Source organism: Gobius niger, assembly GCF_951799975.1.
Source record: "Gobius niger genome assembly, chromosome: 1".
Lineage (NCBI taxonomy): Eukaryota > Metazoa > Chordata > Actinopteri > Gobiiformes > Gobiidae > Gobius > Gobius niger.
Genome location: NC_136852.1, coordinates 3,864,083 through 3,879,049, shown reverse-complemented (window position 1 = coordinate 3,879,049; position 14,967 = coordinate 3,864,083). Strand labels below are relative to the sequence as shown.

The following is a 14,967-nucleotide window of genomic DNA, read 5'->3' as shown; positions in this document are numbered from 1 at the left end:
CCCCCACAGGGACTACGGGAAGTATTTATTAAGGTAAACACGTTACTTAGTACTGCTTTAAAAGTCCTGCTTTTGAACCGACACTAAAGCAGGCGTGATCAGGCGAGGGAAACGTCTACAGGAAACAGTTCCAGAGATCGTGCATTGATGTCCTGCCTTTGAGCTGCAGGCGACTGAGGCCCCGCCCACTGGAGCTCCGCCCACAGACCCACGTTACAAACACAATGATTTATCGGCCTATGATTGACTGATTAAAACCTCCACACGTCTGTTTGAAGCTTCTCTTCCACATGATCGTGTCGGTGCTTCAGTCGTGTTCATGAGAAGTCGCGATAATAAAGTTTGTCCACAAGAGGTCAGTGTTCAGACAGAATGAAGCAGCTCAGAGACTTCGAAACGTACGGCACTTTTTTGCAGCAAAGCGTTACAAGGCTTCACTCGGCCATCACTACCATCGCCAGCCTCAGGATCAAAGCTGTGAGGCGATACTACAATGCCCAACAATCTAACAAACCGTTTTGATCTGAGGTCGCTGCAGATGGTCCGGTCTCGGTTCGGCCACACTAGAAAAAGAAAGAGATCGGCCGACGACCGGAACATCCTGAACGACCAGGCTGTTCCATCAATAGGCTTCACCCTCCCTGACGGCAGACGACAACGCCAGGATTCAAGGGACTCATCAACACAAGATCCTGGTGAAGAATGAAAGAAACACTGGGATCTTTTGCTGATAGAGAACCACGCGTCTGTAGTGTCTAACGCTTCCGGTCCGTGAGGAAAGACCTCGGCGCCGTCAGATCTTGGTCTCTGGTCCGTCGGCGATGAGCGGTTGGAAGGAGTTGCGGATCCGCGCGGCCTCGGCGGCGCACAGGTGACCGAACGCCTTGTTGTACCAATCCGGAGTCCTGCCCCTGAAGCGGAGAAAGAAAACACGAGGCACAAAAACTTACAACGTGTTCCTGAAAACTACGGGGAGAACAATCTCTCCGGGGGGTTTGTGATTCGGCGGCGTGAGCGTGTCTTACTTGAGGTCCACTCTGCAGACGTGCGTGAGCCGGGACTTGCCCGACCCGCACGGCTCCAGGAGGAAGCTGGACTCCAGGACGATGGCTCTGACCCCGACGAGGCACGGACAGTCCTCGCACTCGACGGACGTGGAGACGAGGGAGCAGGCGCCCCGGGGCAGGTCCGTCCTCCACGACCTGCAACACGGACGCGGGTGTGTTCAATGTTTTTCTTTGGATACCGAGTTTAGGCGCCTGTTGGTCCCGGGACAAGACTAAAGAAAGTTACTTGATTGTTTAAGCTCAAATAAATGATGAAAAGTAGTATTTAAAACTTTTCTGGTTGTCATTTTTTTTGTCAACAATCACATATGCAAACAGAGGGAACGGTCGGATTGGACACATTGACAGTGTACAATCCGACCGTCCTCACCCAGCGGCGGAAACAACAGGAGACGTGACATCACCAACAGCTGTTTCATACAAACAATATCACCCATATAGGATTGGGGCGATTGGCAGCGCGGTGATTTATGGGATGGCACATAACGTTAATTCTCTAATACTGGCCTGTATTCCATTAGCGGCCGGGTCTCTAACAGTGGTCGGGTTCTCGGCTGGCGGAGGCAAATTAAAGCCGGTCTCTAAAACAGGCCGGGGCTTTTATTAGAAACTATAGCGGTAGAAATATTCCCCATGTTAGGAATTTGTCTCATACTGGTGGAAATGAAAACTCACGTGCAGGAAGTAACAAATGGGAACCCGGGCCGAGGGCGACGCTGTGGAGGAGCTGATCCGAGCGTAACTTTGACACAGATTTAGCCACTTTTCAAACCTCCTGTGACTATATTTGGAAACAGGACAAATGTCGTGTGACCCTCCAGGGTTTTAATAAAGTCACCATCGCGTCTTCAAAGCACGTCCAGCTGCTCCATGTGCAGGTCAGTCCCACGCCTCAAAATAACTCCTCCCATCAGCGCGAGCGTCTCGTCTTCTCTCGAGTCAGTTTTATGATCGATCACAAACACAAACGCTCCGTCTAAACTCGCCTTTTACACAAGATAACAACAAATAATCTGGTCCGCGGTAAAAACGAAACAGAAACCTGCAGTGACATTGATGTCAAAGCTCCGCTAACAGCAACGAAACACTTCCTGTTGTCCCGACAAAATAAAAGGCGTCAATGTTCCAGCCGCTGGGAGAGGGTTTGAAATGTTAATTAATAAATGAACCTAATATTTTAGGTGCAAATGCACACAAATCTCGTTTTTCTTCGTTTTCCTGGTCGTCCGTTTTGCTCAAATAGAAATAAAGGCCTGTCTCTAATTGTGGCCTGGTTCCAATAAAGGCCTGGTCCTAGATGCCCTCAAGTAAATAAAGGCCCCGGCCTATATTAGAGCATTTATGGCAGGGGTGGCCAACCAGTCAGAGACCAAGAGCCGAAATTTTCAACCTTAATCCTGTGAAGAGACACAAAGGCTCCGACCATTAGCGAGATTCCGGGGCAGTAGTTTATTGTGATTAAATAGAATGTGACCGTTTTATTTATATCACAATAAACTATAACTTTATGCCTCGCCTTTTTCTTTTTTTTTTAAATAATTGTGTTAGATTGTTTCCTGTTCTGACTGAGACATTTAGATTATTATTTTTATTTTTATTTTTTTAATGCTGGGGTGTGTTTGTATGTGGGGCCCCTGCCCACTGAGCCCCCTTCTCTGGTTCGCCCCTGGCCTGTGCGCTCAGTGCCTGCAGCTTCGTCCTGACTGGACTGTGCAGAGAACGCACTCTCGGCTGCACAAAGTTCATAAAGTTTAACCAGGAGCCTCTGGACGTCTGAGAGTCTGTTTTAAGTTGCATCTGTTACAGTTACAGCACGTGTGAAAGAAAAGTCATGACTTTGCGTATTTCCGCGTTGCGATGTCGCGCGTCGCATCATACGCTTCATAAGAGCTCCGCTTTTTTCCATTTCCTAATTTTGATCTTTTTCTGTGAATATGAAGCCAAATTACATCAAATAAAGAGTAGGCTGATCAGAAACCTGAAAAGCACAGAAGCTAATCCTAGTGCTACGATCTGCCTGCCTGTTGTTTAACCTACATCCTGCTTTGACTGAGGCCGCCGCACGGGCACCTTTTACACGCCGCCTCGAAAAGGAGAAAGATACAGATTCTCATTCATGTGTAGAGATGGAAACAGGGTCTGTAGGACGATGGTTGGATTTTTGGTCAAAGACTGTTACAGTTTATGGGAAATATTTACCAATTATTTTAAGAGCCTCATTGTATTAAACATATCCAAACATGCAAAGAGCCGCACTCTGATTGGCCAAGAGCCGCATGTGGCTCGAGAGCCGCGGGTTGGCCACCCCTGATTTACGGTAACTCCTGATCACTGGTGAGGAACCTCCAGAGGTCCCTGTGCTAAAGGACATATGATGGGAAGCTCCTTTGTGAATTCCACTTGTAGTAACCGAGCAGATCACTCCGCCGCTGCCTAGCTACAACCAGCAAGCTGATGCTGCTCAAATATAAGTCACACAGACATTTATATGGGTCGTCTGGTGGTATAAGTGATTTGCCTCAGGTGCACTGTGCTTGGGTCGGACTGTTTTTAATGCAGGCTACAAGTTACCATAAACATGCACTAGCCTAGCGCCACGAAACTCTTCAAATATAAGGACTGCATGAATTAAAAAACAAACAAACTCCAGAATAACTAGGAAGTGAGGCCCTATGTCAAAAATCCTGAAATATCCCTTTAACCTCTTAACTCCCGCCTGAACCGAGAGAATCTTTTTCATCACGTCATCAGATTTTTTTTCCATCATTTTTTTGTTGGGTATTCAACTCACTTTTGTAACTTTTTTGTCATTTTTTTTGCCATTTTTTTGTCATTTTTTGTCAAATTTGTGTCACATTTTTGTTATTTTTTTTGTCACATTTTTGTCATTTTTTGTCACATTTTTTGTCATTTTTTCGTCCATTTTTTTATCACATTTTTGTCACATTTTTGTCATTTTTTGTCACATTTTTGTCATTTTTTGTAAATTTTTTATCATATTTTTGTCATTTTTTCGTCCATTTTTTAATCATATTTTTGTCACATTTTTGCTATTTTTTGTCACATTTTTGTCACATTTTTATCACATTTTTGTCACATTTTTATCATATTTTTGTCACATTTTTGTCACATTTTTGTCATTTTTTCGTCAATTTTTCGTCAATTTCTTGTGACATTTTTGTGACATTTTTGTGACATTTTTGCCACTTTTTCATCAATTTTTCGTCACTTTTTTTGTCACATTTCCATCAATGTTGCTATTTTCACAGCTTTTTTCCAGAAGCTTTTGGACTGGGGTAAAGCCAAACTGGAGAAAATGTGCTCGGTTCAGGTGGGAGTTAAGGGGTTAGTAGGTAAGTTACGCCCATGCATCGTCCCTGTATAAAACCCTCATTTGAAAAGTGACACGTACCGCAGCACCACGAAGTCCCTGCTGGGGTGAGGGGCCATGCCGTTGAGCGAGTACTGAAACACCTCCGTGTGTCTGTCCAGCGTCTCGCACACCTTCCACTGCAGCAGGTCCACGTCCCACAGGTGGCGCTCTCGCAGCACTCTGTTCAGCACCACCGAGGGCGGCGCCTCCACTTCCACCGACACTTTCCAGCGCCGCAGGAGGTTCCCGTCCCCCACCTGAGGGAGAACGTTCGCTCAGTCATTCACTCCGTGCAGGTGAGAGGAAGTCCCGCCCCCTGGAGCACGCACCTTCTTGTAGTGGAGCTCGGTGTTTTCGGCGCTGCTGCAGGCGACCCAGTGCTTGGACTTCTCGCGGGCCTCTCGGAGGAAGCCCTGCAGCCTGTTCTCCATGTGCCGGGGGTAGGTCCCGTCGTCGTCCTCCAGCTGCCGGCAGAGCTCCTCCACGGTCGGGGCGTGCGTGTCCGCCTCCACGTACGAGTTCCGGGACTGCGTGACCATCTCGTGAGGGATCTGCGGAGGATCAGGAGCGGGGGAGTCACAAATCACAGAAAAGTCCGGGATTATGCAAACAAGGGTTCTTGCTTCAGCAGAGGATTTCTGTTTGGGGCTGGTTTCAGCTTTGTGGAAGATTAAACAAAATACAATTACATACGGCGTAAAAGTGATGGGATTTATGGCTCTTTACCGGGAGCCGAGCCTGAGCCAGAACTCACGATACAGTGGGGCAAAAAAGTATTTAGTCAGCCCACTTAAAATAATGACAGAGGTCTGTAATTTTCATCATAGGTACACTTCAACTGTGAGAGAAAGAATGTGAAAAAAAAAAATCCAGGAATTCACATTGTAGGATTTTTAAAGAATTTACTTGTAAATTATGGTGGAAAGTAAGTATTTGGTCGCTTCAAACAAAGGAAGAACTCTGGCTCTCACAGACCTGTACATTCTTCTTTAAGAAGCTCTTCTGTCCTCCACTCGTGGGAGAACTTGCACAATTGGTGGCTGACTAAATACTTTTTTGCCCCACTGTATCTAAGGCACGATCAATAAAAGGCACACCTTTTTGTTTTAAATCATCTACAGTTACAAAGGGACTGATGTTTACGCTTTAAAGAGGGGGTATTATGCTTTTTTCAATCACATAGCACCAGTCTATATCACACTACAAACATGACCAAACCTTCTGTTGGTCTGTAAATGCAGTAAATTAGAATAACTGCCTTGTATAAAATGTCTCTCTCAAAATGGCTGCAGTGAATGTCTTGAAATAGGCCTCTGTCTCTTTAAGAACCTCTGAGCCTTTCCGACACGCCCCCTCCACACGCTGTCTGTGGCATCAGTGGGGAGGGGGTTCTGCTGAGGAGCAGTGGTTGGTTACTCGGCTGGTGACGAAAGCTCGGAGGCGTCTCCAGGAGGTGGGGGCGTTCCTAGGAGGACTCAGGCAAACCTATCCCTAAAATGGCCGCCATCAGAGTTTTTACAGATTACTCAGAAATACGTGAATGTGCCAAGGCGACACTTCAGGCATGTTTTTAATGAGGGAATGACATAATAACATGATGTAAAGCTTGAAAAAGTCCATTTTGCATAATACCCCCATTTAAAAATCATGTTTGTGAATAAAATCTTACTAAAAAGAGGCTGCAACTGTCTGACAAATCATTTTTTTCCCACGTTTTAAGACCAAATAGGCAGAATTTTAGACTTTTTAAGGCCTTAAATTTGGATTCTTCAATTTTAGACTTTTTAAGACCCCGCGGATACCCTGCTACAGAGCCGTGTGGGCGGGACACACTACAGAGCCGTGTGGGCGGGACACTACAGAGCCGTGTGGGCGGGACACTACAGAGCCGTGTGGGCGGGACACACTACAGAGCCGTGTGGGCGGGACACTACAGAGCCGTGTGGGCGGGACACACTACAGTACCTCGAACAGCCGGTTGCACTCGGTGATCATGTGCGCCAGCCCCTGCGTCGCGGCCAGGTTCTCGTTCAGGTCTTTCTGGTCCGGTCGGCCCGTGGCGTACTTCTTCTGCATGGCCCTGGGACAAACAGGAAGCGGATGAGTTGACAGTAGAATCCGGCGTGACGGCCCGGGCTCAGCTCGGAGCCGCCTTCATCCCTTCAGCCGCAGTTTCAACACGCTAAACTAGAGATTAAATTAGAGAGCTTAGCCGTGTTTGTGCAGCTCGTGAGCTCATCCAGGCGGGCTTTACACACTGACATGTCCCGGCCAAAACCAGGCCAAGCTCCTCCCACAGGGTCCACCCACGCCTGTTTATTATTTTTACTTTCACACCATTCCTTTATTCACAACAGCAAACACGTCTCCAAACTATATAGAGTTCCAATCAATAAACAAAAAAAAGAATCCTAAACAGGTACAAGTATAACTCATTCCTGCCCATTTCAGCGCTTCAGTGATTGTGATACTGAATGTATTCACAGTCCTGATCATAGTCAACTTTACATTGATAGTATTGCATTCAAACCTATTTTAAAGGGATATTTCAGGATTTTTGACATAGGGCCTCATGTCCTAGTTATCCAGAGTTTATCTGATTTCTAGAGATATATATTTTTTGTAATTCATGCAGTTCTTGTATGCGAAGAGCTTAGTGGCGCTAGGCTAGTGCATTTCTATGGTATCAGCTAGCCTGCATTAAAAACAGTGTGACCCGCTCCACAGACAAAATATAAATGTCTGTGTCCATAGAATCATGTTTGGAATATAACTGACCTTGCATCACATGAATGATCGCATTTTGAGGAACTATTTTCTAGCAGATCACTCCGCCACTGCAGCTTATACAACCACGAAGCTGATGCTGCTCAAATATAAATGCAAAACAGTTATAATGATTCTATGGACACAGACATTTATGTGGTTAGTCTGGTGTTATAAGTGATTTGCCTCAGGTGCTCTGTGGAGCGGGTCACACTGTTTTTAATGCAGGCTAGCTGATACCATAGACATGCACTAGCCTTGCACCACTAAGCTCTTCGCATACAAGAACTGCATGACTAGGAAATGAGGCCCTATGTCAAAAATTCTCCCACATGGACAAAACACAGAGCTAAAGGAACAGCTTTGTGAATTTTAAATGACATGAGCCTCTTTCAGTCTCACTGAAGGTCACAGGTTTGTAGTCCCTTCTTTTCTTGCCTGGCCTGTCAGACACTTCTCCTTTCTGTTCAAAAGAAGAATCGTCTGGGCGTCTGCTTGCAGCCCATCATTTCAGGATTTCACCCACATCGGTCCAATCACGCACCGAGAGTCACCTGTCACCACCACGCACGCTTCCAAAACAGTAAAGATGGCGGCGCGGCGACCGATGCACTGTTTTAAATCATTTGGAAAATATTAAATTCCTAAAACCGGAGCAAAAACAGCATTGGAAGCGTTCCTCGTAAAAAAGGACGTTTTTGGAAAGGCTTTTTGCTGCTTGTTACTGCGACGTATCCAGTGTTGCTCTAATTGGTCGATGCCGTCTGTCAATCACGCCCACCAGGAATCGTTGAGATTAGGGCTCGGCGATTTTATTGGAACTAAACTTAAAAGGTCTCCTGATCTTTCATAATGAAGAAAACTGCTCAGTCCTGCTCAGTTATATTTAGCTTAACCTCTTAACCCCCGCCTGAACCGAGAGCATTTTCTCCAGTTTAGCTTTACCCAAATCCTGTAGGCCAGTGTAACGCCTCATTTGAAAACTAAGATCTACACGTCATCAGACTTTTTTCCATCTTTTTTTGGGGGGGGTATTCAACTCATTTTGTAACTTTTTTGTCATTATTTTTAATCGATTTTTTGTCATTTTTTTGTCACATTTTTTGTCTTTTTTTAAATCAATTTCTTGTCATTTTTTTTGTCATTTTTTGTCACATTTTTTGTCTTTTTTTAATCAATTTTTTGTCTTTTTTTGTCAAAGTTTTCTCACTTTTTTGTCACATCTTCATCGTTGTTTTCATCTCAGTTCTGTCGCTATTCTCACACCTTTTTTCCAGAAGCTTTTGGACTGGGGTAAAGCCAAACGGGAGAAAATGTGTGTTCAGGTGGGAGTTAAGGGGGAGTTTTAGCGGAGAAAACTCACTTGCGCACAACGAAAACACCACACGCGGCCTTTGTGAGGAAGCAGAGATCGTTAGAAAGTCGCTGGGTTCTCCGCATGCTCGCTCTCTGAAATATCTATGAAAACGCAAGTAGTTTGGCAGGCCAGACAACTTCTTTTCATTTTTAGATTGAAAAACTTACAGTGCCTCTCAAAAGTATTCATACACCTTGAACATTTGCACATTTTGTCATGTTTACAACCCTAAACATAAAGATTTTATTTTGATGTTTTTGTTTTACAAAACAACTCCACTCTGTCACATTAGAAGGAGAGTGTTTGTGAACAGCAGTTTTCAGGTCTTTCCACAGATTTTCAATAGGATTTTGGTCAGGGCTTTGACTGGGTCATTCTAACACATTAATATGTTTTTATTGAACCATTCCATTGTAGATTTATCTTTGTATTTAGGGTCATTGTCCTGCTGAAGGTGAATCTCCGCCCCAGCCTCAGTTCTCTTGCTGACTCCAGCAGGTTTTCCTCCAAAATGTCTCTATATTTGGCTCCATCCATGTTCCCAACTATTCTTACAATCTCCCCAGTCCCCGCTGAGGAAAAGCAGCCCCACAGCATGATGCTCCCCCCCGTATATTTGACACTGGGGATGGTGCACTCAGGACGATGAGCAGTGTCAGGTTTGCTCCAAACATAACGTTTTGCATTTGGGCCAAATTTTTGTCTCATCTGACCAAAGCAGCTTCTTCCACATGGAGCTGTGTCCTCCATATGACTTCTAGCAAACTTCAAATGGGATTTCTTATGGCCTCCTTTCAATAATGGCTTTCTTCTTCCACTCGTTCATGAAGGCCAGATTTGAGTAGATACGACTTATAGTTGTCCCATGTCCAGATTCCCCCAGCTCAGCAGCAGGACTTCACAGCTCCTCCAGAGTTATCTTGGGGCACTTGGTGGTATATCTTACCAGTGTTCTCCTTGTTCGGTTTGTTAGTTTAGGTGAACGACCACATCTTGGTAAGTTGGCAGTGGTGCTTTACTCTTTCCATTTCTGAACAATGGATTGAACAGTTGCTCCGGGAGATGTTCAAATCTTGGGAAATCTTTGTGTAACTTAATGCTGCTTTAAACTTCTCCACAGCTTTATCCCTGACCTCTCTGGTGCTCCTTGACCTTCATGATGCTGTTTAGTGACCAATACACTCCAACCACAGCTCTGAGGGCCTAAAAAACAGCTGAAATTATACTGAGAGTAGATTACACACAGGTGCCTCTATTTAACCGTTAGGCCAAGGTGTGAACATTCTGGAGTCATTAGGAATGTTATAAAGGCAATTTAATGCACTCAGAAAATGCTGTATGAATACTTATGCAAGCTCCACTTTTCACTTTTCTATTTTTAAAAAAAATAACGGAATCATGTATCATTTTGCTTTCACTTCACAGTTGTTGGTTACATGTGTGTGAACGTTCAGTAAAAAAATCAAAATAAAATCTTTATGTTTAGGGTTGTAAATATGACAAAATGTGCAAAAGTTCAAGGTGTATGAATACTTTCGAGAGGCACTGTAGTTATTAGTTGAGAGAAATATCTGGAGAGTCAGTTACTTTGACTAAAATGCTGCAGAAATATTTGAGCTGCCAAAGCTGCCACTGCCTCACTGCCTCCTCACCGGGGCGACAGGTTGTCCTTCTTCAGGATGTTGAGGTGGAAGAGCGACGGGGCCAGGCACACGGCGATGTTCATGGGAGTCATCTGGTTCTCCTGCACAGAGGAAGTGACGTCACTGAGGAAGCACAGCAGCGTCTGCAGCACCTCCCGGTTCTCGTCCGACATGAGCATGACGGCCGCCTGCACGGCCTGGAGCCGCTGCTCCCGGGGCACATCTGCAGAGAGAACAGTGTGAGTTAGAACGGAGCTGACAGCGCCCCCTGCTGTCAGATCATGAGTCCCCCTCTGTACTCTCTGTAGTGACCTTATAACTGTGACTGAGGATCTGGCACATATTCATTGTTCCGACACGTTCTTTATACTCTCTGAAGAGTTTTCTAGGGACAGGCTTTGTACTGAAGTGGAAAACGTTGATTTCTTTTTGTTTCTTTGTTCTTTATTTTACCTGCTAAGTCAATTGTGAACAAATTCTCATTTACAATAATGACCTGTGGCTGAGGAGCATCGTCCAGTTAAAGGGATATTTCAGTATTTTTGACATAGGGCCTCATTTCCTAGTTATCCAGAGTGTTGCTGATTTCTGGAGATATTTATTTTTGTAATTCAAGCAGTTCTTATGCAGCCAGACCACCCACATAAATGTCTGTGTCGATAGAGTAATTTTTGGAATATAACTGACCTTGCATCACACGAATGATCGCATTTTGAGGGTCTATTTTCTAGCAGATCACTAGCTTATACAACCACGAAGCTGATGCTGCTCAAATACAAGTTATTTTAAATGCAAAATGTTTCAAATGACTCTATGGACACAGACATTTCTATGGTTAGTCTGGTGTTATAAATGATTTGCCTCAGGTGCTCTGTGGAGCGGGTCAGACTGTTTTTAATGCAGGCTAGCTGATACCATAGAAATGCACTAGCCTTGCACTAGCCTAGCGTCACTTAACTCTTCAAATAAAAGAACTGCATGAATTACAAAAAAAATATATCTCCAGAAATCAGCAACACTCTGGATAACTAGGAAATGAGGCCCTATGTCAAAAATGCTGAAATATCCCTTTAAGAAATGAAAACACATATTACAAATATTCAGACATGTGCACTGATCTTGGAGTATTGCAAAATGTTTTTGAAGGATAACGTTGACACAAGTGAGTTTTGGAGTTTGCTGTGAATAATTTCAGTTCATAGAAGCAGATTGAAATGCAAATTGGTCAAGTATATAGTATATAATATTTCCCTGCATGACCACCTGCCTTTGACTCTGGTTTGTACTGTTTATGTCTCAATATGTGGCTCTCAATGAAAAAAAAACAACCTCTGTGTCTTATGTTTGTTTGTCTTGTTACACTGTAATGTACAGACATTACTCTCTAAATCAGGGGGGGCAGTTCATTTTCATAAGGGGCCGCATTGAGTCGGAGCCGCACCAACAATAACTCACTTACAGGATATGAGTATAATGTATTGGGAGTTTATCGCCGGGTTCATAAAAAAATGTTTTGATTGAAAATACATTGATTTTTTTCAGTAAATGAATAATAATGAGCCTGGCAGGTCTGTCGCCTCATAAAAACTTATTGCACTTTACAAGCCTGTGTCACAAGTCTCTGCCACACTGTAGTCAATAATCATTCACTCCACACTCCACAGCTGCTATTATAGCCACAGCTGCCCAGGGGCAGACTGTCCATTTCCAGTGTTAATTTTGACAACGCATTTTATTTTAGTTTTAGTCTTTTGACTAAAATGTTCTTAAATTTTAGTCATGATTTAGTCAATTTGTTTTTTTTTCAATTTTAGTCTAGTTTTAGCCGACTAAAATTGCATGTCAATTTAGTCGACTAAATTTATGACTAATTTAGTCACTTTGCATTGATAATCTTCATTATAATCATATTTAATCGTGGTCCTCGACTTCATGGAGCTGCTTCCACATGAACAAAGCTCAGACTTGTTCATTTGACAGTGAATTTAAATGATCTGAGGCTTTTTCAGTTTGTCAGTCAATAGAAGTTTGGATGATGTTAGTCTCTCCTTTTCATTTTTATTTAGTCTTATTTTAGTCGACTAAAATATCTGGACATTTTAGTCATAGTTTTAGTCTCATGAGAAACTCTCAATTTAGTTTTAGTCCAATTTTGACTAAAATTAAGACTAAATATTTTAGTCGACGAAATTAACACTGTTTATTTCCCACTTGACAACAATGTGTTGTTTATATCCTGATTTCTTACTATGTCAGTGCCCTCTGCTGGACACCTGTGGAATTCTTTCCTTTTATTTTTTAATTAAGCTGCCCCCTAGTGGCTGGAGTGAGCATTCTGGTAAAAAAAAACACAGGAATGGGCTTTTTTTTTTACATACTTGTGAATATATGCCCTGCAAGTCGTGACTGAATCATCTCGTGGGCCGTATTTTGCCCAGGTCTGCTCTAAATGCTTAATAATAATAAGCTATTTCAACTGGATTTTTAGTTTTGATTCAATGTTATCTGTCATCATCAGTTTGGTCTTTGATTAGATAAGATTACTCTCTATACTGCCATCGTTTGACTTTGTGATATTGTATGTTCTTTAATGCCTCCTCTGTCCCACATGCACTTATGTCAGCTGTTGATTGTGATCGTATACAGCTCCATGGCGCTCACATTGGTAGATGTGGAGGAACGTCTCTCCCAGTTTGCTGGTGAGCAGAGGCTCGGGCAGGTCCCTGAAGAACTGCTTGACCATGTCGGCCACGTCGTACGCCGACTGCTCCTCGTAGTTCACGTGGTCCGGGGAGCTCTCGTTCATCTGCCGCAGGGCCTGGATGCGAGACTTCACTCCCGACTTACGGAACAGGCCCACCTGGAGGAGAAATGTGGACAGTGAGCAGGGTCAGCTTTAAACATCATGTAAAGATTAGGCTCTTCTGGGCTTGAAATTTTACCTTTTGTATATGTGAAATAGGTTCTACTTAAAGAAAAGACAGTAAGGAGTGAGTATGACAGTGAATACAAGCTTTCTTTTGAAGCCATAGTTTCATAGATTGACAGCATTGGAACGCCCTCTGCTGGCAGCAAAGGGAATTCACCTCTTAACCCGGGCCTTAACTGAGCTTTACCCAGATCTAAAAGCCTCTCGAGTGGAGCTTCCAAAGACAGACTCTAAGCCTGTGTAATGCCCCATTTGAAAGCTAAGGCCTACAAAAACGATTTTTCCTTGTATTGTCGTCACTTCTTCCATCTTATTTATGGTGCCTTGTTATCACTTTTTTGTTGCCTGTATTTTTCATCCTCATTTATGTCTCCGTTTATGATGTTTTTAATGTAATTACTTGGTTAATAACCCCTTAACTCCCACCTGAACCGAGCACATTTTCTCCAGCTTTACCCCAATCCAAAAGCTTCTGGAAAAAAGGTGTGAAAATAGTGAAAAAATGGACGAAAAAGAGACAAAAATGAAAAAAAAAATGACAAAAATGGACAAAAATTTGACAAAAATGTGAGAAAAATTTGACGAAAAATTTAGAAAAAACGGACGAAAAAGTGACAAAAAATGGACAAAAAAGTGACAAGAATTTGACAAAAAATGTGAATAATTTGACAAAAAATTTGAATAATTTGACGAAAAAGTGACAAAAAAGTCACGAAAACAACAAAACAACAAAAAACTGATGAACCTGGTTTAAAGAACCCTATAGACCTGGTCTGGTGAAGATAATGTCCTATATTTTTTGAAAAAAACAAAACATAACAAAAAAATATATATATACAAAAAAAGTACCTAAAATAAAATTAAAACAATTATGCATGAATTTGTAGTTAATGAAAATGGTGCTGTCAATGGACCAGCAACACACACAGTTCCTGTTCCACGAACTTTGTTTCTTTGCAGACTGCAGTGATGTATATTGTGGGAGCCAGAGTATTGATACTGTAGGTGGCGGCCATTTTAGGGATAGGTTTGCCTGAGTCCTCCTAGGAACGCCCCCACCTCCTGGAGACGCCTCCGAGCTTTCGCCACCAGCCGAGTAACCAACCACTGCTCCTCAGCAGAACCCCCTCCCCACTGATGCCACAGACAGCGTGTGGAGGGGGCGTGTCTGAAAGGCTCAGAGGTTCTTAAAGAGACAGAGGCCTATTTCAAGACATTCACTACAGCCATTTCGAGAGAGACATTCTACACAAGGCAGTTATTCTAATTTACTGCATTTACAGACCAACAGAATGTTTCGTCATCATTGTAGTGTGATATAGACTGGTGCTATGTGATTGAAAAAAGCATAATACTGTGGTTAACTCTGGCTAAATCCAGCAGAGACTCTGATTTAGGGAGTGAAGTCTGTAATAAAGTCAGCTCTATCTGGAAAATTGTACTTCCATACTGAATAATTCTCCAGTTTGTTGCTCATTGCTCTGCTCAGGTGAAAGAAAACTGAAATATTAAGACAAACTGTCACTTATAGATTCAACACAGAAGCTCAAAGCGTCTCTAAACTCCAGCACGAAGTCAGTGTGTTTGGGTTTTTGGGTGTGGCTCTGACCTGGTCGAGGCACTGGCTGCGGAGGTAGCGCAGGGCCTGCTGCAGACCCAGAGGCAGGGGCTGCCCGGAGCGCTGCACGTGGACGATGAGCGGGACTCCGAACACGGCCTTGTCCTTGTAATCCGGCACCTTCATCCTCTTCATGAACTTGGGGACGGCCCTGCGCACATTCACACGTGTTATCGCCGCGTCCCAGAGCCGTGTCAGGCCATTGACGACACTT

At 43.5% G+C, this 14,967-nt stretch overlaps 1 protein-coding gene across 7 annotated transcripts in view; it reads right to left on the bottom strand.

Annotated features, from left to right (window-relative positions):
* Positions 1-739: 739 nt before the first annotated feature.
* Positions 740-14,967, bottom strand: part of stard13b (StAR related lipid transfer domain containing 13b) — a 154,785-nt gene continuing 140,557 nt past the window's right edge. For all 7 annotated transcript variants that reach the window (XM_079573622.1, XM_079573623.1, XM_079573619.1 and 4 more), the window contains 8 exons: positions 14,745-14,904; positions 12,868-13,066; positions 10,216-10,429; positions 6,406-6,520; positions 4,770-4,991; positions 4,480-4,697; positions 1,026-1,202; positions 740-911 (listed from right to left, as the gene is read on the bottom strand). In XM_079573622.1, the coding sequence (XP_079429748.1) occupies positions 794-911; positions 1,026-1,202; positions 4,480-4,697; positions 4,770-4,991; positions 6,406-6,520; positions 10,216-10,429; positions 12,868-13,066; positions 14,745-14,904 (1,423 nt within the window). In that variant the 3' untranslated portion in view covers positions 740-793. The remainder of the gene's footprint in view (positions 912-1,025; positions 1,203-4,479; positions 4,698-4,769; positions 4,992-6,405; positions 6,521-10,215; positions 10,430-12,867; positions 13,067-14,744; positions 14,905-14,967) is intronic.